At 43.1% G+C, this 24,194-nt stretch overlaps 1 protein-coding gene across 1 annotated transcript in view; it reads left to right on the top strand.

Annotated features, from left to right (window-relative positions):
• LOC102796224 (partitioning defective 3 homolog) overlaps positions 1-24,194 on the top strand; it is a 381,329-nt gene that overhangs the window by 180,762 nt on the left and 176,373 nt on the right. Inside the window, exons 10-14 of the mRNA XM_087845929.1 lie at positions 557-744; positions 5,843-5,982; positions 6,474-6,602; positions 21,971-22,156; positions 23,251-23,421. Of these exons, the coding sequence (XP_087702055.1) occupies positions 557-744; positions 5,843-5,982; positions 6,474-6,602; positions 21,971-22,156; positions 23,251-23,421 (814 nt within the window). The remainder of the gene's footprint in view (positions 1-556; positions 745-5,842; positions 5,983-6,473; positions 6,603-21,970; positions 22,157-23,250; positions 23,422-24,194) is intronic.

Genomic DNA, 24,194 nt, shown 5'->3' with positions numbered 1-24,194 from the left:
GGTTTCACCTCCCTTTTCTCTTATTGAATGGTTACTGAATAGTCTTTTTTCTACCCAAGATACATTCACGCTGTTCTCATACATGAAACAAAGAAAAATCAATAAATCAAAGAAAAATTAAAAAGCTGCCACAGATTTGATGTCTGTGAAAGGGAGTGCTGTTGTAATTGCAGCAGTCAAAGACTTTCACTGGAGTTTAAAAGCTACGCAAAAAAAAAAAAGACAAGAGAGCAGCCTAATTGTAATTTGTACCTTAGACCTCTGAGTCTGCGTCGGTGATCATCTTGTCAAAAGCCTGTTTTATCTGCCTGTGGTTTCTGTTAATTGTTGTAAAAACTCTGGCCTAGTTCCAGAAAGACAAAGATGTGGGTTTGTGGTCATAATGTCAGTTATACAGAACGATCAATCCTCCGTCTGTGCCGGTGAAAAGGTTCTTGCTACAAATACTGTTATTATTTAATGGTGAAAAGTTTTACCGTGCGTTATACATCACATTACAGGAGCCTGACGATGAATATATATTTCATGTAACGACTCTGAACCCTTGTCTCTGTAGCCACCATGGCTCACTGGCAGGGAGCACCCCAGACTCGAGTAGACGCTTTGCCACTCCACCTCACATTTTGATCTCCAGGACCCCGTCGGCCCCTTCGCCCTCCCTGCAGCGCAGGATAAGCACAAACGCCCCCAGAACCATCGACCTGAAGAACAAAGGTCGCACGTTCAACGTCCAACTGAAGAAAGGTAAGAGAGATGGTAGCGAAGTGAGGTCAGTGCTGTAGGAGTGAAAACCAGCAGAATCATGTTTGCAATTTATCTGACATCATATGGTGACACGAGCACGCCGTGTTTGATCTGCTTCTTAGACATTTTTGTGTTATTACGTGAGATATGTGTGATAATCGTATGTTTCAAAGCAAGTAAATTCTTGGAAATTCTTGGGAAAGGCTTAAAAATTTTAAAAAGTGGCTTTTTTGTTTCCTCTTAGAGTTCAGAATTGCTTCTGCCAAAATTTCTGTCAGCTTGTCCACTGGCAGATTACATCGGTCTCCGCTCTTTATCAGCAGAAAGCCGGGGAAGAGCCTTGTATATCTGATAAAACTCCAGCATCAAAGAGTATATACTTCACAAGACAGGCTTCTGCATTTAAACATTTAAATGCACTGAAAGTTTGCAGTTAGACACGAAAGATGCTGATCCTAAAGCAGCTCATGTGACAGCGTTAAAGTGTTTCATTCATTTGACCAATAATCTCTTTGTTTGCTTCTATGTCTATCAACCCCGTCACTAAGTGCGATAAAGGTGATATCTTGTCACCTTCTAGCATTTAAAATTTCCAGAGTAAACAAAAGGTCAAAGGGCTCTTAATGCAACCGAAATCCTTCTGGGAATAATAAAAAAATCTCCTCTCGCCTTTGCGCTTTGTTTAACCGAGAAGGCCGAAACCAAACACAGATCAGCCCCGTCTTGAAAACAGTTTGTGTTTCATCCGTTCATGCTACAGTACATCACCGCGGTCTTGTGGTTAAGCTTCGGCAATCCATCTGCTTCCAGCTGAGCTGGGTTTATTTGTGGACTTGGACAGACCTTTGATACCGGAGCAGTTGTATTTCTTTGTGGTGGCTTCGCTGCCAAGCCGTGTCATTTCCACCAGTTAGCCATCTTCATGTGAATTAGCGAACAGTAGGAAGCAGAGTGAAGTAGCTCTAAGGCGATGTCCTGACTCCGTCGATTTCTTTTTTGCTCCTTTTTTTCCCGGTTGCCGGAGCAGATGTTTACTTGAAAGCTGGCACCGAGGCCTTAGCTTCAGGGAAGGGTGCGGGAAAAAGTGAGGGCTGCGGCACGGGGTAAACGTGACCCACTCTGGGGACGTGCAGTCACAAGCTGCTCTAACATGTTTGGCAAAGTTTCCCAGCGCTGCCGGCAGAGTTCTTAAAAGTTCTAAAGTTTCCCCACACGACTCTCATTTCCGGAAAGATGTTGGTAGAAATCCAGCACCAGGCTGATGCCTTCAGCTTAGCTTATATCCACCAGCTGCGTGGCTTCATGGTCACTATGAAATATTTCAGTAACAGAAATGGTTTCAAAGATCACTGCTTGTGATTTCAGCGGGAGTTTACCGGCACATAACTTCGAAGCCGTTTGTGAACTCCAGATGGAGATGTCCAAATGTTGTTAAACTGGGAATTTAACGGAGCATTAGGAAAAGGCTGAGTCGAGGGAAACGCGCCTCTGAAATCCATTTTGACGGTTCCGTTTGATTGCCATCGCGCTAATGCACTTCTAGAAGGGCTTCGGCGGTTTTGTTGTCTGCTCGTTGTAATTGTTGTGATTCAGCCTAAGTGGCTCAGAGTTCCAAGTGGCAGGAGCAGATCCTGAATGGCAAATTAACAAGAGTGCCTTAATCAAATACTGCTGTCGAAAAGGACATACGCACCCCATTAAGTCATTCTAATGTGCCTCAGCCTCTCTTCATGTTTGCTGCTTAATTGGCTTATTGGAGCCAGGATTTCAGCTAATCCAGAAAGGGACACAATTACTTTTACCCCGGCCTGGTCTGGTACCTAAAATAAATACATCAGTGGTTAATTAGCGCAGAAATATTTAGAGATTGTATTCTCCTAATTGGCTGATTGTAGACTTTGAACAGCGGGATCTTATAATGGGCCGGAGTTGGGTTTGGGATGCGTGTTGGGCGGCAGTTTGTGAAAAGGGTCAGAGGGGAAGGGGAATCCCAACCGCCATGGCGAGGATTTGAAAAAGGGGCAGGATATAATCAAAAAGCTGTGATACATCTGTGTTAAATGCCATCTGCATTTGTTTACCCCTCTTATTTCCAGTCGTTTGAGGACAGACTAGCATCTGCACTAAGTGGAGAACCTCCCACGGCAACTGTGGGATCTGGTATTTAAAAGTTTGGCAGTCAAACTGCGCATTTAATATTCAACATAAACGATGGCAGCTATTTTTGTCTGCTCACTTCTCGCTCAGCAGTGATGGACAGATCATAGAACGTCGTTATCCTCAGCAGCTCAACTTTCTGGCTTCAAAGTGATCTCTTCATCACCTTTCTGCAAGTTTATTTGTGCGTGGAAGCCGGAGAAAGTTGCCAGCCGCGCTCCTCGCTCTTAATGCCCCTTGTTCATCAGCCGCATCACTGTCAGGGAGACGACAGACTGCTAAATAGACATACAGGGAAAAGTAGGTCACGATGAACCATCGGAGGTGCTGACAGCTCTGTGAAATGAGCAGCTACTTTGACACGAATACTAATCACCGCTGTTAGCGTCAGAAAAGCTAAAACCGCAGAACGCTACTTTCCAACTTGGAAATGCCTACAGCTAGGTTATGCATGGTGGAATCTTAACCGCCGCTCTGAAAGACGTTCTTAATGACTCATCTAGTTTAATCTGACAAGCAGCATTTGCACGGTTTACCACATGTAGCCGACATTTGAACTACGTCATGCTTTTATCTGAAAAATACGGCTCTGGTCAGCAGAAAAGGTTAGAGCGGAGAGATCTTCTTATTTACCTGTTATTGTATTTGCCTGATTCCTCTTAGACTATCAATTCATATTCGTTTGAGCAACCTCAAAGGTCAACCCTTAAACTTAAAGCAAATGGCTTTGCATAGCTGATGCCCGAAGTGTTTTTATCACATGTGGTTGTTGAATTTCACTGCACTTGGAAGAGACAGAGGATTTTCCTTTAAATATACAGCTAAGAAACAAATTTGAGTGCACACACAGTGATCACTGCTTTCTCCATTAGGCTAACCTCAAGCTCCCTATATATCATCCAAGACTGCTTTGACCCAGACATGATTTTTACACAGCCTTTGTGGCCTGCCTTTGCACCAAAACTCTGGAGGGGTTTTTTTGGGTTAAAATCTGGCACACGGTGCAGTGTGGGAAGATTCAGAAATAAGCACTTATTGCAAGCAACTATTTAGGTGTCCTGCACTTAAGTTTAAGAGGATATTGAACAGAGTTTTAATGCATTTCCCAATCCATAATCATTCATTTGTCTCTGCTTATTCTTAACTGGTCTTTAATCTGACCGCGACTTCCACGATTGGCTTTAAAGTCCATTCACATTCATTTAAAACACTCAATTTTGGTTCATAGCACTGATGCTATGTTTAGAGTTCAAGACACACCCAATCATGGAAATATGAAAAAATGCCAGCATGGAAGCAGGAATGTCTGTATTACCTCGTGGAGGTTCAGGACATGGTGGAAGGCCATCATTTGATTCCTGCTTAGTGGATTAAAAGTAACTTTTTTTAATGATGGGGGGAAAAGTTATATGCCCTTAGCAGTATTTATACACAGAATACACTTTGTATGTTTCTGTACTTGGGGTGGCTGTAGCTCAGGAGGTAGAGCAGGTCACCTACTGATCGGAAGGTTGGAGGGTCGATCCCAGGCGCCTCCAGTCTGCATGCCAAGTATCCTTGGGCAAGATACTAACCCCAAGTTGCTCTCCGATGCATCCATCGGAGTTTGAATGTTTGTGAGTGTAGTTAGAAAGCACTCAGTAAAGAGGTAGTGCTTGTGTGACTGGGTGAATGTGGCGTGTTGTATAGAGCGCTTTGAGTACTCCGGGAGAGTAGAAAAGCGCTATATAAGAATCAGTCCATTTACCATAAAATGAAACCCAGAAATTGAAAATGTCGCTGTCATAAATAAATTGCTCCTTAGTGACATTTAAAGCTTGTTCAGAGTTTCTGGGATTCTTCACTAAACACAAACATTTGCATTATTTGTGCTTCAGATCTTTAATATCAGTGTTATTCACAGCTCGAAAAAATTAAATGTTTAAAACACATCAGAACTCAAAGAGAAAGAAAAAAAATCATGCTTGATGTCCATGCTGATTTGGACAGGGTAATGTGTTAGGAACGATTGGATGCCGCATTGCTTGATGGAAATAAAATTAAAATCAAAGTTTAAAAAAACGGTACCGGGCCGCAGTTGAGGCTCGGGTGTGAAATTTATGGTTTTCAGGGTTTTTGTTGTTATTTTTTTAATCGTTTTTATCGTTAACTTGGTTTTCCTGGGTCTTTTCCCGTGTGTTATGAATAAATCTATTGTTTCGTACCTGTACTGGTTTTATTTTGTTGTATTTATCCGCGACACCTTAAAGGCCGGTTCGTGAAAATATTGTCAGACATAAATTGATCCGTGGCGCACAAAAGGTTGGGGACCGCTGGTCTTGACCACTTTACTGAAATTTGATCGTAGCAATTCAAGAAGGTACTCAGTAGTTTGTGTGGCCCCCGTGTTCTTACATATATGCCTGACAATGTTGACGTGGCCAAAAATTCTGGCAATGGCACACATTGATGTGCCATCCTGGAGAAGTTGGACTACCTGTGCAACCTCCACAGGGTCCAGCTATCACGTCATGCCGCCAGTAGTGACACTGACTCTGAGTTTAGCCAAATGCAAAACTAATGAGGAGGGAAACGTGAGTGGCCTCCACCTGCAAACCATTCTTGTTTTGGGGGATGTCTCATTGCCGAATAACAACCGCCTCTGCTACTTAACTGATCAAATCAATATCCCTCAAGTTTAACTGACTTGGTGCTTTGCTCTGATTAGAAAGGGTTCCTTTAAATTTTATTGAGCAGTCTGTTTTAAGGATAATAGAAAATGACAACAGACAGACGAACTGTTTTTCAGTTTACTGCCGATCATGAGCACACTGCTGGCAAGCTTACCAAATGACAACATCACAGCATGGCATGTTTGCAGCAGGAAAGAAAAGAACAAGTGATGAGCTGTGCTTTGTAAAATGTCACAATACCTTTCTAAGTGTCTTCAATTGTTAACTAGGTCCAGAGGGTCTCGGATTCAGCATCACATCCAGAGATGTCCCGATTGGCGGCAGCGCTCCAATTTACGTTAAAAACATCCTTCCTCAAGGCGCCGCCATCCAAGACGGTCGACTTAAAGCTGGAGACCGGCTGCTGGAGGTGAGGCAGCACTGTCAAACATCCTCTAACCATGACACAGTGTTCAGCGAGTGTGTTCTGTGAGATTGCGTGTTATTTTAGAGACAAATTACTCGTTTCCCTGATGTGACTTTGTTCCTAAATTCAGTCTTACTGAGCCTTTGTTGGAGCGAGTCGAATAAGCTGCGTTCCCTTCGGCTACAACAATTCAGCTGCAGTTTTGAATTTCTAAGAAAATGTGGTTAAATGGAACAATATTTTGATTATACTTCAGTCAGACTGACATGGAAATCAGCGAGTGCTCCCTTTAGGGGGAAATAACCCATATTTAATTCCAGTTCCAACTGGCTCACAGGGTAATCTGCATAAAAGGTTACGTGGAGGCCATAGTCCCACCTCTTAAAAGTGAGTTTAGTTTCGCCTCCGACTGTGTATCTGTTGTACATTTATTTTTGCAAGTCTGCGTTTCTTTCACGCTTCGTGACTCCGTGTATGTGTGTATGTACGTGCAGGTTAGTGGGGTGGACCTAAATGGTAAAAGCCAGGAAGAGGTGGTAGCCCTGCTCCGAGCTACACCCATGGGTGGAACCGTGAACCTGTTGGTGATTCGCCCAGAGGACTCCCTGCTGCCCCGAGAAGTGGTCAGTGCCCAGCCAGCACCTCATAAACGTTTACTAGATTTCAGCTGTTTGGTAAATGTTGATATTTATAGAGAGTTTGAGAGGACTTGCACAGGAAAAGCTGTGATTTTCTCAGCCTATTTGCAATTATAGTTTTATAGCTGTAATAAAAAATACGAATTTGACACATGAATGGGAGGACAAGAAACTAGTTGAGACAGTGTAGGATTTCTCTTACTCGTTGCTATTATTACTTCTCAGTGGATATTAGCCAAACTCCCATTGTCAGTTTGATAAAGCATATCCTACTTGATTCAATGAAGTCTCTCAAGGAATCTGGCAAATGTCACTAAATGTCTAACATCCTGTACAGTGTATGGATTTGTCATGGGGCCTGCACTAATATTCCCTTAACTGCTCCTCCAATCCATCAGCTTCTCCATCTTTCTGTCATTTTTTTAAAATGATGTTGTCTGCACTGATTTTAATTTAACATTTGTTTATCGTGTCATTCTGTCAGTGCTCTCATTATTAATGCTAGTGGATGGCTGCTGTCCACTTAAGGATTTCTTCCCTCTAAAATATGAGCCTCTGAGCTCTGAGTTGACTCCGAGTCGCCGGTTTAGGACAAATATTCGACTTTCCATGTACAGATCCCTCCTTTAATTGTGGCTCACGCTTTTTTTTTTCTCTCCACACACAGATGGTCTTTTTAGCACATACAGACATGCAGACACACAGACCCATTATATGCACACACAGGCACTCTGAAATGATGTGCCTAAGTGTGTCTAAGTGCACACAAATACAGCTTTGGACATATTCAAACACACACCCTCCCAGTGAGCCACGCAGTCTACATACAGGGTGACTTTGGCTGTCGCGCAACAGATGGCGAGGCTACTGCCCCCGTCCAGCCTGCGCTCTGTGTCTGTGACAGCGGGCTTAGTCGTCACAGCACCTTGGCAGGCCAGGGGCTGCTGATGCCAGCCTCACTCCTTACCACAGCACTCAGCCCGGCACCCTGGCTGTTAACCCCGCAATAGGAGCTGTTCAACCTGTGGAATAATGGCCCTTTGAAGCAGTTAGCCTGCTCTTTTAATATGCTATTTCTCCGTCCACGCACCAGCTATACTTTCATTACTTTTCTCACTGTAATTTTCAGATTTAGGAAGTTGGCACAAGAGCACGTGTTAAAGTTCTCTTGCTATTAAGGAAGTCCCTAAAAAGTCATGTACCAACTTGAAATGCCTCGCACATGTTTATAAAGTATGCTACACTTTTGATGCTGCCTTTTGGCTCAGGTACGGTGGCCCTGAGAGGTCAAACTCAATAACTCAATAATGTGACAATGACAAGATGCTTAAAGAACTGGAGGATTGATCGATGTCGTGTGGTTTCCGCCATTTTTTGAAAAAAATTGTGTTTTCGTGATTGACGTAATACTGTAGATACGTGTTTGCTGTTAGCCGCTTACTGTTAGCTCATTACTGTTGTTCCGTCACACTCCTGTTGTTTTCTCAGGGTTCTTTTTTTGTGAGCTTCTGCAGCATTTTTTCCCTTTCTGTTGTGTTTTGTTTGTTTTTCTAGTTGCTGGTGTATTTTTTAAAGTTGCAGCGCGTTTCACCTCTCTGGATCACCTAGGAGCCACTGCTAGCATCAAACCTGTAACCTTGATGCTATTCAATTGGACTCTTTAAAAAGACACACACACACACACACACAAACACACACACACACACACACACACACAAAATAAACTAAATACTTAAAACCAACTGGAGGTAGACGCCAAACTGATCCACGCAGCCTTGACAGCAGCTGAGTGACGCTGTGGGGGCTTTTTAAAAAATGCACGCCTGCCCGTGGCTCGTGTTGTGGAATGAGAGGTTGACGGCTACGCGCTCTCAGCTCCTCAGGCGTGATGTGATTAGAAAAAAAAAAACCCATCGTGCGAAACCTGTCTAATAATCTCCTTTTTCTTTTTTGTTTTTGATTTCTCCATCTCTTGACCAACACGCTGTGCGCGACCGCTGGTTAATATTTCATCACTTTCCATAGCAGATTAACTCTCTCGCTTACTTTTCCTTTTTTTTAAAAAATTCTCTCTCTCTCACACACACACACAGTTTCACATTTCCCAGCAGTGCTTTCACAAATCTCAATAATCCCTACAAGTATGTTCATAAAAATCAGATAAGGAGGCCAAGGCTCTGCCGGTGACAGTTATTGCAAATAAAGCATGGTAGAAAATTGTGGCTGGTAATTGCCTCTTCTGTCACACACTGTGGATAGGTGGGTGATGGGTGCGTGCATATATTTCTGCTACACACTCCACTGGTAGGGCACACATAACGGCGCACCTATAGACGAGCGTTTGTGGGCTGTCATTCCTGTCTTTCTTTGACTGATTTTTTTTAAATTTCAGCATGAGTGACACACACACACACACACACACACACACACACACACACACAGCCATATAGATCGAAACGAAACAAAACAACAAAAAAAAAACCAGACCTTTTTGTCAAGTTGACATTTGCCTGCTGACGTTTAATGTCAGCATCGGAAATCCCTTCGTGCCTCCTTTTGTTTAGATGTTTGCTCGTGTGCTACCCGTGCTGCCTGCGCCCCCAGAGGAATTAATTTACTCTCCCAGCATGTTCGCATTGCATCTTTAATTACCACGGTCAGGGTGTGTTTTGACATGCTTTCAGTAGCAGTAGCGGGAGCTCTCAATAGCTTTCAATAAATATGTAATTGCAGGAAGGAGAAAAGGTTAAATGGTAATAGAGGAAAAATGGGGCAACGCGGCTACGACTGCTGCTTATTTCCACCCATCTCCTCCTGCCCCTCCTCCTCTCCAGGGATGTCAATAAATATATTCAGACAGAGACAATATATTTTATCAAAGAAGGTGCTTCAACCTTGACTAAACTCTGGGCTCATCGATAACAAGTTTGTTTGTAGACACCAAGTTCTTCTCTACAAAGCCTCCTTCATCCTTAAGCTTGTCTTAGAAGATAGTGGATCTGTTCGCATTTTGTTTTGTTGTCATGTTTTTTTACCTCTTTGCTTTTGAACCTCGTGGCCTTTAAGGAGGAAAGAAATGCTGAAACAGAGAGAAAAGTTCACCACAAACTCCAGACGCAGTAGCAGGCTCTGATCAGTGACTAGGTGCAGGTAGAAGGAAAAAAAAAGCCTTGACAGCTCTGGGAGTTTGAGTCAGTGATTTCAAGGCAAGAGATTAAAGGCTGGAAGTCAGATGAATTAGTGCCCCCTATGCGTTTGGAGGTAGAAAGGCTTTATGAATTATTTGTGAGCGCTTGTGTCTTCACAACTTTTTCCGATTGTTTCGTATTAGAGGTGAAAAGAAGTGGAGAAAGTTTGTCTTCGATAAAGAAACTAAGAAATGGAGTAAGAGAATGAAATGCGAAGAAGAGTTTAAAGGTTAAGAGGTCGATTGTAACCCCGCCCCTCAAACAGACACACACACATTTTAAAAAACCCAAAGCAGCAGAGTTAAATGCATTTTGAAGACACATCTACACTACGCGCAGCCCACACATAGCACAGTAGATGTTATTTATTGTGGCCATTTATCTCCCGGCGTGCGGCCCCGTTTGTGCTTATAGCTGCGAGCAGTGCTTTGCCTTCATAGTGGATATTGTAATCCTGGCTTCTGCTTTGTATTTATTTCGTCCTATAACAACGAGCTAAATGTCACACTTCGTTGTGCAACAAGCAACGGCGGCAGTCAAAAAACGAGGCGCTGCCTAAAGACGTCCGTCCACGCCCTGTCACCTGTGGCGGCGCTCGTTCGTGTGTTGCCTGTGTGTCGTTTCGAGCAGACACGGCAAAGTAAAAGCAGAGGAGTATAATCTGCAACATTTTATTATTACATAAGGAGTTGGGAGGACATTTAGCACAGGGCGTCTGTGTTTAGTGACAAATCACTCGTTTGAAACCAGCCTGCCTCTAGTTAAGTGAATTAGCCTGCTGCTATTGCTGCCGGAAAGTGATCCATGCACTAAATATATGTTAACTCGTTCCTGCATAAAGACATTTGACAACCTTTTTTGTGCCCTTGATGACAAGTATATCAATAAAAACACAAAGACCAGTAGAATAGTTCCTGGGCTTTTCCAAAAGTTTCCGAACTCACTTCTGGGGATGGGTATTGATAAGATTTCACGATTCCGATTCCATTTTCGATTCTGTTTAACGATTCGATTCTTTATCGATTCTTTTAAAAAAGGAGAACACTAAGGTCGATTAGCTTAGAACTTTGTTTTATATCTTCTCTTTGAACAAGATAGAAATTTAGGAGTAACATGGCCTTACAAACCCAGCAGTGAGATCTTAAGAGATCCACAGCCTACGGTTCTTCCATGGGGTGTCACAGGGTCCCCAGGAAAACAAATTGTAAATGTAAAATAATAAAATAAATATTCTTCTGTAGCAATAACAAAGTATAACATAAATGATTCTGTAGCAATTACACAAGAATATCCAGTAATGTCCATCCATCCCATCCATTCGCTTCCGCTTATCCTTTCCAGGGTTGCGGGGGGCGCTGGAGCCTATCCCAGCTGTCATAGGGCGAGAGGCGGGGTACACCCTGGACAGGTCGCCAGTCTGTCGCAGGGCCAACACACAGGGACAGACAACCATTCGCACTCACATTCATACCTAGTGACAATTTGGATTATCCAATTAACCTATCCCCACAAGCTGCATGTCTTTGGACGGTGGGAGGAAGCCGGAGTACCTGGAGGGAACCCACGCAAACACGGGGAGAACATGCAAACTCCACACAGAAAGACCCGGCCTGATGGTGGAATTGAACTCAGGACCTTCTTGCTGTGCAGCAACAGTGCTAACTACCGTGCCACCGTGCTGCCAGTAATGTCCCTGCCTACAATTAAACACATTCACTTACCATCTGCTGTGGCAAACGGGTGCAAGCCTTTGACCACAAACTTAGTCACTGCTCGGTGACATTCGTCTATCCTGGCCTGAAAGGAGACGCTACCGGTAGACTGCAGCGACAACTGCCAGCGTCTGAGCCAGACTCTGTCTGTCTCTCTCATCATGGTCACCTAAATGCACAGTAATGGCAGGTTTTGTAATAAGGCAGATCGCGCTAACATAATATGCACTGTTAGTTGATTATTTACCTGCCGCATTAACGGGAGAGGACGTGCAAACGTTACCACTGCTGCTGGGTTGAGATTCACGAGTCCGGAGCGGAATTAAAAACACGACATTCATTTAAGGTCATCGCATGTTTTGTGACCAAATGCTTTTGCATATTCGTAGTGTTTCTTCCCTTAAATGAAATATCTACTTTGCAAGTATTTCAAGTTGCCCTGTTGTCATCCGTTCTCATAAAGTATAATCCAACTTTTGAGCGTTTGAGCCGCCATGTTTCCTGCCAGGTAAATGACGCTCCGCAACGTGGTGACGTCATTCGGGGCGACTGGAATCAATAAGGGAATCATTTGCAAAAATGACAAACAATTCCAAGGAATTGAAATAGTGGGAACCGGTTCTCAACAAGAACCAGTTTTCGATACCCATCCCTACCGACTTCTGATGCAAACCCGCTCATTTTGTCCTATAAGCCTGAAATATATGACAGAAACCTCTCAGTTCAGAAAAGAGCTTCAAAGGTAACTCCTAGTACGCTTTCAAGGGGTAAAGTGTTAAACAATGCCACAAACTTCTGAGTCACACACAGTGCGTTCAAGCACCATAATAACGGTGCCCGTTCCTGCTCTTACATCGTTGCGTGACCCTTCAACAGCAGCACATTTTTCCTTCCAAGATAGCAGCGCGGACTGCGGAGAACAAATGGGCTTGTGTAGTAACACTGCCGACCACATAAGAGCAATTAAACAGTGCATTAAAAACCCCTCTTTATGATCATATCGCACTTGTCACTAATCCATTAGTGGCTATATCTGCCAAGCAATGAGAATCTTAATTGCACGATTAATTCTGGCCTCAGATTGATGTGACAGCCGAATTTATGGCTCATGTGAATACTGAGGACTCGCAGACAAATGCGTGACATTGCTGCTTACATTTATAGCAGACTAATGGCCCACCCCGGTGGCCTGATTTCAAATTCTGCCTGCTACGTTTTTGACCACTGCGCTGTAATCGAGGCAGTCAGAACTACTCCATTTAAACATTGTGTTATATTAAACACAGGTCTCTGAAAACGATCGCATACATGAAGTGACAAAAGCACGGTTGCATTAAAATAGATGGATACCAGGTTCCGAATTGTTGTTTTTCTCTAAAAATCAAGCGGTCATCATCGATACTCGTTCACAGTTGGCTTTTGTTGCAGTGCCTGCAGTACAGTAAGGTTACCACTCATGATTTGCCCGTGTTAAAGTTGGAAGGCAAGAACAGACGTATGAAGCTGTATTGATTTCCCTGCTGCAGAGATCCATTTACCGAGTCGGTAGAGGGAGAAATGAATTGATATCAGGCAAACAAAACACAACCCCCTGTCTTTGGAGGCAACTAAATTATACACAGATCTGCTCTGTCAGAGCCAAGCTCAATCCCTCCTCATTTATTCATACACTCCTCAACACAGAACGAACCTTTGTCATTTTGAACAGGTTACACGGGAGGTTAAAGTGCGAGAACGGAACAGGAATCCTTCTGTCTTTGGCCACGGATGCATCTAAAATGTAATGGCGAATCAGCTGCTTGCATTTGGCAGAGATGGTCAGGATGAAATTGTTTTGATATTAAATGAAAAATGTTTCAACCTTCATCTCTGGCTCGTGTCTTTCAGCACTTTAACAGAGCAGCTTTTAGATAAACCGTTTGGCACATTCCACTGAAGCAGTGATAAACAGCTATGTGCTTATCTTAAGCTATGTGCTTCCCACAGCCATGCCAAAACATGACAAACATCTTTGGAGCTAATATAATTAGATGTCTCTTAAAGTAATGTGTTTTTTTGTTTTTTTTACATTTCGAGTGACTGTAAGGGTGAAGTAATTCACTGAAACTTTTGATAATAAAGTGCCAGAGACAAAATCGTTCTTGCGCGTCTCTTCAGCAGCTTATTTATATCACAGCGGGTGACAGAGCAAGAGCTATTTTACCTAAGTGAAACTTGGCCAAGGACTCGAGATCATTAATCATTTCTTAGTGGACTTTGTAATTTAAGGTGTTGCAACCTTTTTTGCCAGTATTCACAATTTTGTAATGAATTCCCAGTCTCCCTTTATGATATGACTTCAAAACAGTCCCAGCTGCTAGAAGGTAAATGGACGCAATCCTGCAGATTGCTCTAATAATACCAAATGTGTGGATCTCGGGTGAAATCCGATTACAGGAACTGCTCAAAAGACCTTTGGATGGAGCATTTGGAACGCCACGGTTTGGCAGTGTGCAGTCAGAGTTCTTCAGAACAGTTTGGCAGCATCAGTTGCGTCTCGGAGGTTGCTTTGGCTTTCACTTTATGCATAAAAATGTCTCTGACATGACAGACCACAGTGATTTTGGTGGATAAGGTCTCCAGCGTGTGTACCATGTCCATGGCACTACAAACCTCATCAGGACACTTTCTCCGACTTTTCCCTCACTCTCTGATGTTTATCACATCACACTTTCCTCCTCTTCCTTCTTCTTCTTCTTCTCCTCCTCTTCCCTTGTGTTTCTCTCATTAATCACCAACACCGTCTCCCGGTGTAGTCCTTTGCTGTATTAATTTGCCTCCTATAGAAACGCTTTCCGATCAAAGTGCACAGTTTTGGAAGCATGCGCTGTCATAAGTAAGGCTAATAATGCCAAGCATGGTTGAAGACAATGCCAGCCCGGTTAACAGTCTCTGAGTCGAGTCTCGTCGAAGCCACCTGTTTTCGTTTAACACTTTTGAGCAGCTGTTCCCATAATTATGCTTGCTGTCAGTGCAGAGAAGAGGGAGGGTGCACCACAGCATTGTGCTACGCCGATAAACAAGGTAGTTAAAGGCCACTTATGGCGACACAGTTACTCTCCCGAAGGGGATTCAGCGTCTGTTTCCAGAACGCATAATGAACTGAAGTGTGTGTGTGCAGTTGGACATAGCGAAGCGCTTTTTATCCACCATTAGCTTAAAATGAGAGACATCTGCTTCGTGATGTGCGTCTGCGCTTTGGTTCAACCGAAACGCCTTTGCAAACATTCCCGGCTGCCAGCTACACTTAGAAAGTAGCTTTTTATTTTTAATGTTCCATCTGATGAGATAAAATCGCTTCCCGAATCGCCTGCAGAAACACCTCCCGTCAAGTCAGGCCCTGCATATGAGTCTGTTTTTTCTCCCCCTTGTCTTTGGGTCGCTAACAGTGAGAGTCAGTTGCCGTAATGCATTCGCCGTGATGTAGATAGATCTGGCCTCAGATGCCCTCATGGAAACAGACTTTGTTAAGTCTGTTAATGAGCTTTCTCATTAGAAAACTCCCTAAAGGGGAACAGTCCCAGTGCGTCAGCTCTGGGTCAAAATGTGCTGGATCGCTGAGTGAAGAACATATAACATCAGTTCGCAGACGCTTACAACCTGTCACTGTCGGCTGTGCAGCATCGTGCCTTTTGGTGTTGTGTAATAGCTCGCCTCTCCGCCCCTTCGCCCAGCCTCCTCATTGTACCTGAATTTGTTTCCTCGACTTTGAGATATTTAATATTCAGCCTCTTTGTCTGTAAATGTTGCAAGGAGAAACAGCGCCAGAAGAAATTTGTGTTACAATACTTATCACTCGTGCACCACTTTTGCAATTACACCCATGGCTGATTTCTTTTAGCCCTTTTAAATTCATTTCCATTGACCTTTATGTCACCAAATTGGGCCAAGTGTGGAAAGAAGTTTCCAGGAGTGTTAATTGTTTTAGGCAGTGATGTGCAGAGAACTCAGAGTTATGTGTGAACAGAAGTGATTGTAATTCATTTGCTCTCTGCCTTTTGCATCTCTCTCCGGTTTCTCTGCCACGCACTTGCACGCAACCGACAAATGCTCCTTGTTAGCATGTGACAAGTTAAGCAAGGTAGAAACAAAACAAAAAGGCCTAATAGGCAGGCTGGAGCTCCTTTGCTAGCAAATGCTTTCCTTTCTGCGCCCACTTTTATTCACCTATTTGTGAACTTGGTGAAAAGCTGCCTCTAAAGCACTTCCCTGCTGGTAATGAACTGCTGCTAGCTCATCAAAGTGTTAATTAATAAAGGATTTAATGGTATAATAGGCTGTCGCTCCATGGCTGAGTCAGAGGGGACCTTACAAAAAACACAAAAAAATCTGCATGGGCTCCTTTTGTGATGAATTGGTCAAGTGGCTGGTCACTTGAGCTGTTGAGCTAAGGGGATAATGATAACCATTTTATTACAGCCACTCCTCTTTGCATATTTTCTGCTAGGCTTGCATGATTACGGCCAAAATGATTATCACTGGAATTAATTGGTTCCGTACTGAGGTCACAATTATTTTTCCTGGGTATTCAGTGATGAAAACATTTCAAGTGCACTTTCTTATGAACACGACACTGCAAATCTTTGCATCAAAATAAAATTGGTAGTGCTTATTCACTTAAATTTAGTCCATCTCTTAGAAGGGAATAGGAAGTATTGTAGCAAAACTAAATCAACTTTGCACTACTTTCACTTTTACCTTCCTGGATTAATTAATCTAAAGCTAATTAATCTTTATAAATGAATCTTTGCAGACTAATAATATAACGTCTCTCACTCTATTCATTCTCCCTGCATGATGGATGTTAATAAAATTCATAGCAGAGTACCTGACAGCTCTGAGATCCATCTCTGCTTCCCCTGTTGTGTTTTGCATACAGTGCAGTTACTGCCAGTTTACTAAAATATAATATTTGTTCAGTAAGCTGAACATTTTCCTGGACTATTTGCTAAACAGTTTTAAGCGGTCAAATGGAATGTGATTGGTTGGTGATTGGTTCAGTGAGCACCTGTTGCATAGATTCATTGCAGAAGCTAAATCAGCTGTTACTTGTTCAGACTAATCCAGGAAACGTCAAGCTGTGCAGTGCAGGAAACAGCTGTGATTGGCACATACAGGTTCTGAATTAGGGAGCACTCGAGTTACTTTTGCTTTGAGGTGTAAAGGTAGATAAACAGCCAAGTGACAGGCTATACTCAGTGTTGGGAAGGTTACTTTTATAATGTATTCCATTACAGATTACAGAATACATGCCCCAAAATGTATTCTGTAACGTATTCCGTTAAGTTACTCAATGAGAGTAACGTATTCTGAATACTTTGTATTACTTAATATATTATCATGCTTTTTACAACTACATGAATGTACTATTGCTGTGATTTATTACTGTTACTGAAGGTCCGCGGCTCCGAACCGTAGTAAAGGGTTAGGCTAATACGTCGGGTTCGTGTCGGGCTCGTAGCCGAAAAATAGCTTTACTTTGTTGTCTGGGTCAACTTTGCTAGCGAGAGACAGAGAGAGGCGTTGAAAGGCTGCTCCAACGGAACTTATTGTTTTTGGAGGAAAACACGAACACGGTGTACAGTCGAGTCTTAATAGCTTACTTACAACTGGGCTCGTCAGGCACTCTTCTTGGCTGCAGTGGTTATTATTATATTTACATGCTTCCAGCTCCCGTTTTTGCTCCATGACAGCTCGTACTTTTCCTTTTTCTCCCTCCCTCGCTCACAGACACATAACGTGTATGGCAGTCCATTCTCCCTGCAGCACGGACTACACTGCCTATGATGCTACATTCTTTAGAGCTATACCTGTAGCATTCTGCCTATTAGCTTAGCACAACAACAACAAAAAGGCCTCTCTCACCCAGGAAACACGCAGAGAGAGAGCGTCACCCTGTAACCATGGCAACCGTAACGCTGCCACCTGGAACAACAGAACGTAGCTGTCAAACAAAACCCAAACAGGCCTGACCCGCCACAATATGAAACAGGGAAGTACCTCCGTGTAATCCATTTATTTCAACAAAGTAACTGTATTCTAAATACCACCTTTTTAAACGGTAACTGTAACGGAATACAGTTACTCATATTTTGTATTTTAAATACGTAACGGCGGTACATGTATTCCGTTACTCCCCAACACTGTCTATACTCACGCACTTGAATTGGAAGCAGTAAAAAAAACCACCCAGTAAATTCAGTCTGGAACATAGTGACATCTAGTGGTGAGATTTTCCACGCTGCACCTTTAAATACTGGAGCTTGAGTTTTCATTTGATTATCCTCGTTTAATTGTGGAAGCCAAAAATCGAGTTAGAGATAAAAATTTGTGCGCCGTCCTATTTTCTGCCTATTTTCTATTTTAAAAAGGTCGTGAAAATAATGGAATGGGAATAAACAGGCCCAGACTGATTTAAACTCTAATTTGTTTCAGAAGGCTGAGATAAATTTTTAATAAACTGATGATACAAAACATATTTATCATGTAAAGCTGCATATTCACCTTATTTGGTTGCATGTGCCTCTCAGCGAGAGCCACTTTTTCCACAAAAATTAGGCAGCTCCTGAGCTGATGCCGAGAGTTTGCTATTTAGAAACTGAAGAGATGAGAGCAACACAGTAACAGCCGCCTCTGCACCTAAGAGACTATATCCATCTCTAGGCAACTGATCAAACACATGTGAAAGGCAAAGATTAATGCATGACATATGACAGATTCATCACTTTTATGTATGTAACATTGTTCTGATTAAATGCGCTGGCACATATACTATACACTCCAGGCTGTGCTAAATTACATCACATGTATACAGTTAACAGTAAATCTTCAAGTTCAGTCATTTAAGCCCAATCAGTGGTCCAACCACACCGGACTCCTGGGAGAGCCACGGTGTGTCTGTAGTTGCTAAAATATCAGTAATATCTTAAACGAACCTTTATTTGTCACATGTACTGTATATTAAGCACAGTGAAACTGTTTCCACATATTCCTGCATGTTAGGGGGCTGGGGTCAGAGGATTGGGGTCAGCCATGGAGCAGATATGCTGGAGTGGACAGGATTAAGGGCTCAGCTTGACAGTGCCACAATTCCCCATCTTTTGCTCAGTAACCCAGAATCTTGACTGTTGAGGCGCAACTTCCCCACAGAGTTAAGAGTACACTGTAGCACATTTGTTTGGGTTTTACTTTTCAGATTGAACAAATATGAAGGTGATCTTATTGTTCAAAGAACAGAAAACTAACAGGAAACAACAGTAACCCAAAAAAGGTGGTGTTGGTTGTGGCATGCTCAAGGCCATACATCTTTACACTGGAGAATAGTTTGTTGCTTGTAATTTATTTTCTTTTTGTTGTTCAGAAGAGAGCTTGACTCTGTTTGTCTACATCAACATAATTTTTTACCTTTTATAGAGGAAAAAAAAGCAACGATGGGAGAAAACAGATGTGTTATGCATATAACTTTTTTCCTGGTGCTTTTTTAAGTTTAGTTAAGCACGTAACCTTTTCCCTGTCTTTACATCATTTCACTGATTGTCAGTACCTTTGTGCTCTCTGTCCCAGGTGCATCCACGGGGCTGTGCTTGGAACAATGAGCTGACTTTCTTTTTTCTCTTGTTCGGAGATCGCTGAATCCAGCTCTGCCTGAGTTGAATCGGTGCAACAAGGCCTGTCAAGCAGCCTGACAAACTCATTCTTGGCTAGCGGCGCTTGTTCCTGTCTGATGAAAATGTTACACTGCTCTCTCATTCTCTGCCTCGGCCCTCTATTCCCGGAACACAGCTCTGAGTGGGTGGTTATTCTGTCATCATTTTGGAAGACGGGCGTGCACACACGCGCGCGCGCACACTCACGTACAAAGACTCGGAGACTGTCCATCCAAAGTAATTTTTTCAACCAGTATATTGCCATCGTCAGTCGCTGGGCTTAAAAGCCTCAGAGAGGATATAACTCAAAGCCACAAGATGTTTTATCAATTTATTTTGATAAAACATCGTGATTAGAGTAAAAGTTAGACCACGGCAGTGACGCACAAGACCACACATTCACAAATGCTCTTTTCAGAGTGTCTTCAGAATGGGGCAGGGATAGCTCAGTAGGTAGAGTGGTGGCCCCATGATCGGAAGGTTGGGGGTTCAAATCCACTGAACGGTTACCCTGAGCAAGATACCGTCCCTCCACACTGCTCCCCGGGCCCAGTGGCTGCCCACTCCCTCACTGAGTGAATGGGTTAAATACAGAGAAGAATTTCCCCACGGGGATCAATAAAGTATACATTATTATTATTGTTGTATGTCTGTGCCGTATTTTGCAAACCAACTGATCTCAGCTCACACACTGAGGTAAAGCAACTCCACTACAGCAGCTGTCAAAGTTTATAGAAATTCCAAAATGATGTCGTTGCAAGCTCTATCCAAGAATGGTTGTTTAAACAGCGTCGATGGCTTATATTTACCCCTGCCCTGGATAACAAATTGTTTTTCAACGGCACACTTTTTCTTTTCCTTTCCCCTATCCGCTTCATTCAGCAGTCTGAGGGAAACCAAAAGGTCATTTCCTGGCAGCAACCGGTGATTTCTGTAATAGAACCTGCATTTGAAAACCAGGTGTTGAAACGTGGCGCGATTAAACGGATTCCAGTGGTCTGAATTTACCAAGGGTCCAGTCAGAGACAAAGCCCAGTTGGTGAATTGTACAGACAGGTGTACTGCCGTTTTAAAAGTTGGAAAAGAGAGAGAGAGAAAACAAAAGCTCAGAGAAAGAAAAGGAGGCAGATAGGAGGGCCGTCTGGAGAATAGGGGCTCCGTCAGATTGTGTTGAAAAGAGCTTTCACCTGAACGCACCGCTGCATCCTAATAACTCTTCAGCCGCTGGAAAAAAAAAAACACCTTGTGCTCTACCTTTCCCCTCTTTCCTCTGTTTCACTCTTTTATCCGAGCAGCTGTGAAGGGCACCTGGCTGCTATCCATCTGGCTGTTTGTGTGCACGGTTGATGTGAGCCTATGCAAAGAGAGGTCTTGCGGTTGGTCTTCGGGGTTGATTGCTCCAGACTTGTTAATGTAGATTTGGGTGCTGTGGCAATAACGGCCCATGCACAGTTGAATCTGAGCAATGGCAGTATCACAGTGTGCTCTCGAGTTTCTCGTGGAACAGTTTCATCATGCTTGATTATTGCTAACGCTTAATCTGCTGTGTTCACAGTAATGTGAGGAGAAGGTGAACTGCTGTTAATGTAACCAGGCGACAAGAGTCTAACGCTTGCGAGCGACTATGGACCGAAACCTCAGGCGTCAGCATGCGAGGTTAGCTACAGGATGCTGGCTACAGCTATAGAATAAGTGGCAGGGCCTGAGCAACTAAATGGACATTATTTTAAGCTGTCCTTAAATCTTTATCAGATTTTCCACGAGTTAAAAGCGAGAATCTTTCAGCTTCTTGATGCCTTTGTTTTCTCCACGCAATTAGCTTTCTCTCGCACCCTTTTCCCCCAATTAGTTTCCCTGAAAGTGAAAAATAAAATACACAAATGCTATCCCTTTCATTATTATTTATTTCTTTTACAGATGCTCTTTGTTAGATATCAATGATGCCAGAAAGCTGTCAGAAAATCGACCGGAGTGGCTGGTTGAAGGTTGATGGACTATTTTCCGGCTGAATTGATTTTGCTGGCTGATAGAAACTCATCGCTACCCTCTCACACCTTTCCTGCAGTTGAAATGAACCATTTCTCGTTAACCATGCATGAAGAGTATTGCAGTACTGGACCTGCAATAAAACTCTTGCTTCTGTCATTTTGAAAAAAAAGAAGAAAAAAAAGGGCCCAGGAGGATCAGATCCTTAACGTGTGACAAATTATCTTTCAAAGAGATGTTGTTCAAAGGAAGCCGCTGTTGTTTGAGCATCAAATTGCTACCTGGCGCTTTCAAAGTTCTCCGCTGTCCCCTACACGGAGCTCATGGCGGCGGAAAGGCATTGGCAGCACTCATCTAGACAGTACAGCCAATTGACGATGACGGCACTGAGATATGTGACATGCTTACCATCCATTCACTTTCTTCTGCTCCGCTCATCTTACCCCCTTTATCTTGTCTAGTCCCTGCTTTCCATTTTCCTGTCATTCATGAACCTGGTTCTTTTTTTTCTTTTGCTATTCCCTTTTATCCTTTTTAAAAAAAAAACAAAAAAAAAACCCTATGTGGATAGCTGATAGTGACACTGCAGTGAGTCGCAACAACAGTTTACCAACTTTAGAAAATAAGTTGAGTCATCACAACCCAAAGAGATTTATTGCTTACTGTGCCAGTGACAGAGACACGACAAATATTCAGTTTTTTATATTCTTTCCTGCTGAATGATGACAGAAGTCAGAGAAATCTCACCCTCTGTCTTCAATCTTTTCTTTTTTTAACATCAGCAAGAGAAAGATGACATCGTGTTAACCCCTGACGGTACACAAGAGTTCATGACCTTTGAGATCCCTCTGAATGACTCGGGTTCAGCAGGCTTGGGGGTCAGCGTCAAAGGAAACCGGTCCAAGGAGAACCACGAAGACTTGGGCATCTTCGTCAAATCCATTATTAATGGAGGTGCTGCTAGCAAGGCAAGTAACGACTCCTTCACTCGGGCATTTCCTTGATGGATTTTCATTCATGGTTTCATTGCAACATACAGGTGTGTGCAAAGACAGTGTAGGACACAACAGTGTGACCTTCAAGTTGTAGCAGAAAGTGCGAGTGGCATGAAATGCTTTTCTCGGGGGAGAGATACTTGGCAATATTTTGTTATTTGTTTGAAAAATGAGAAATTAATTAGTGTTTATTAGCACTAGTGCCATGCTACGGAGCCCCGCAGAGGACATGGGAGAAAAAAAAATTAAGACGGACTTTTGCGAGATCTCGCAAAAACTTTTGCGAGATCTCGCAAAACAAACTCGGGAAAAGTTTTAGCCACATTCTTCGGAGGCCGCCAGCTCGAAGCCGAATGGGAGGTCAAGGCACGATGTGCCGGGAAAGCGGTGTTCCTCCGGGCTGTAGTAGGTCTCGACCTCCCGTTAGCTTCAAGCTATTGGGTGTCAGATCTCCGAAAACGTCGGAGCACTTTTGCAAATATGTGATGTCTTGTAAACCGAGCAGGTATCTGACGTTTACACAACTACATTCACGCCTCAAAATATCTTAAAAGTGTATTTTGTGACCCAGAAAGAGTAATATTACAACTAAGTAGCTGCCGCCATTGTTGGAATTCAACTTTTGCGAGATCCCGAGTTTGTTTTGCGAGATCTCGCAAAAGTCCGTCTTAATTTTTTTTTTCTCCCATGTCCCCTGCGGGGCTCCGTACCATGCAGTGGTTTTACATCGAACAATGTTTTCCCTGTCTCCCTCCCTGAGCCTGGTTTTTGCTGGAGGTTTCTTCCTGTTAAAAGGGAGTTTTTCCTTTCCCCCGTCGCCAGGTGCTCATATGAAAGTCATATAATTCCCGCGGTTTTCCCTGTATTTGTATTGTACTGTATTTTGTTGTAAATAAAAGTGAATTGGAATTTGCATCATTTACAAATCAAAATATGACTTACACTTGTATTTTTGGGGGGATATGTGAAAAGTGTACATGCTAACCATGGAAACGCCGCCTCAGGAGCAGCTTCTGTTTTATTTTATGAACCGCATTGCACTTTTTTATGATGGTTCTTGTCTGCAGGATGGCCGTCTGCATGTTAACGACCAGCTTATTGCAGTCAATGGGGAGTCGCTGCTTGAGAAGACAAATCAGGAGGCCATGGAAACACTGCGCAAATCAATGTCTGTAGAGGGTAACAAGCGCGGGATGATCCAGCTCATCGTGGCCCGGCGGGTGGCCAAGAGCAGTGAGGTAACCCAGCAGTCAGGGAAGAGTCACGCTGAGGTGACTAATTGGCACCACAAGGAGTCTGATTTAATTGGTCTCCCTTTGTTATGTTTTTTTAAATCAGGTATCATTATTAGTGCTCTAATCATGACCTACCATAACATTAAGATGGACTGTATAACACGATGTAATTTTTTCTACAATCATATCTAGGGATGGGTATCGATTAGGTTTTATCCGATACCAGTACCAAACTGGTACTTTTGAAACGGTGCCAGTGCTTAAATGGAGCTTAAACTGGTGCTTAAAGAATGGAGAACACAAACTTTGTCCAAAAACTTCTCATGTTTAGCTGTTTTTTGTAAAAAGATAACAACGTTAGCCTTTTCTGCAGCTATAGGGCATATATGGTATCACTCTTGGCTGGAAGCAGTGCTTAAACAATGGGAAAAAACACCAATTTTGTCCAAAAACCTCTCATGTTTAGCTGTTTCCCACTTTTTCTTTGGTCATTTAAGCCTTTTTGGCCAGGGTGAAGGGAATATCTGCCATCAAACAAGAAGACAGCCGCATGTAACTATGACGGTGTTTGCTAGTTCACCTTACATGCATTAATGTAATAACGTGGTTAGCGTACTCAACGTAAATTACACACGAACAACATTAAGCTACTCACGCAGAGAAGAACAGCTGCTGCTGCCATCATCATCCGTCATCATTTCTGCTACACTGGCAGGGCTAGGGGCCAGGACTCTACTCTTCGGGTTTTTGGGGGATGTTGCTAACTCCGGGTCCGA

The sequence above is a fragment of the Neolamprologus brichardi genome, chromosome 9, assembly GCF_056152115.1.
Source record: "Neolamprologus brichardi isolate AB-2024 chromosome 9, ASM5615211v1, whole genome shotgun sequence".
In the NCBI taxonomy this organism is placed as follows: domain Eukaryota; kingdom Metazoa; phylum Chordata; class Actinopteri; order Cichliformes; family Cichlidae; genus Neolamprologus; species Neolamprologus brichardi.
The sequence above is the reverse complement of the archived record's forward strand: the minus strand, read 5'-3'. Positions and strand labels throughout refer to the sequence as shown.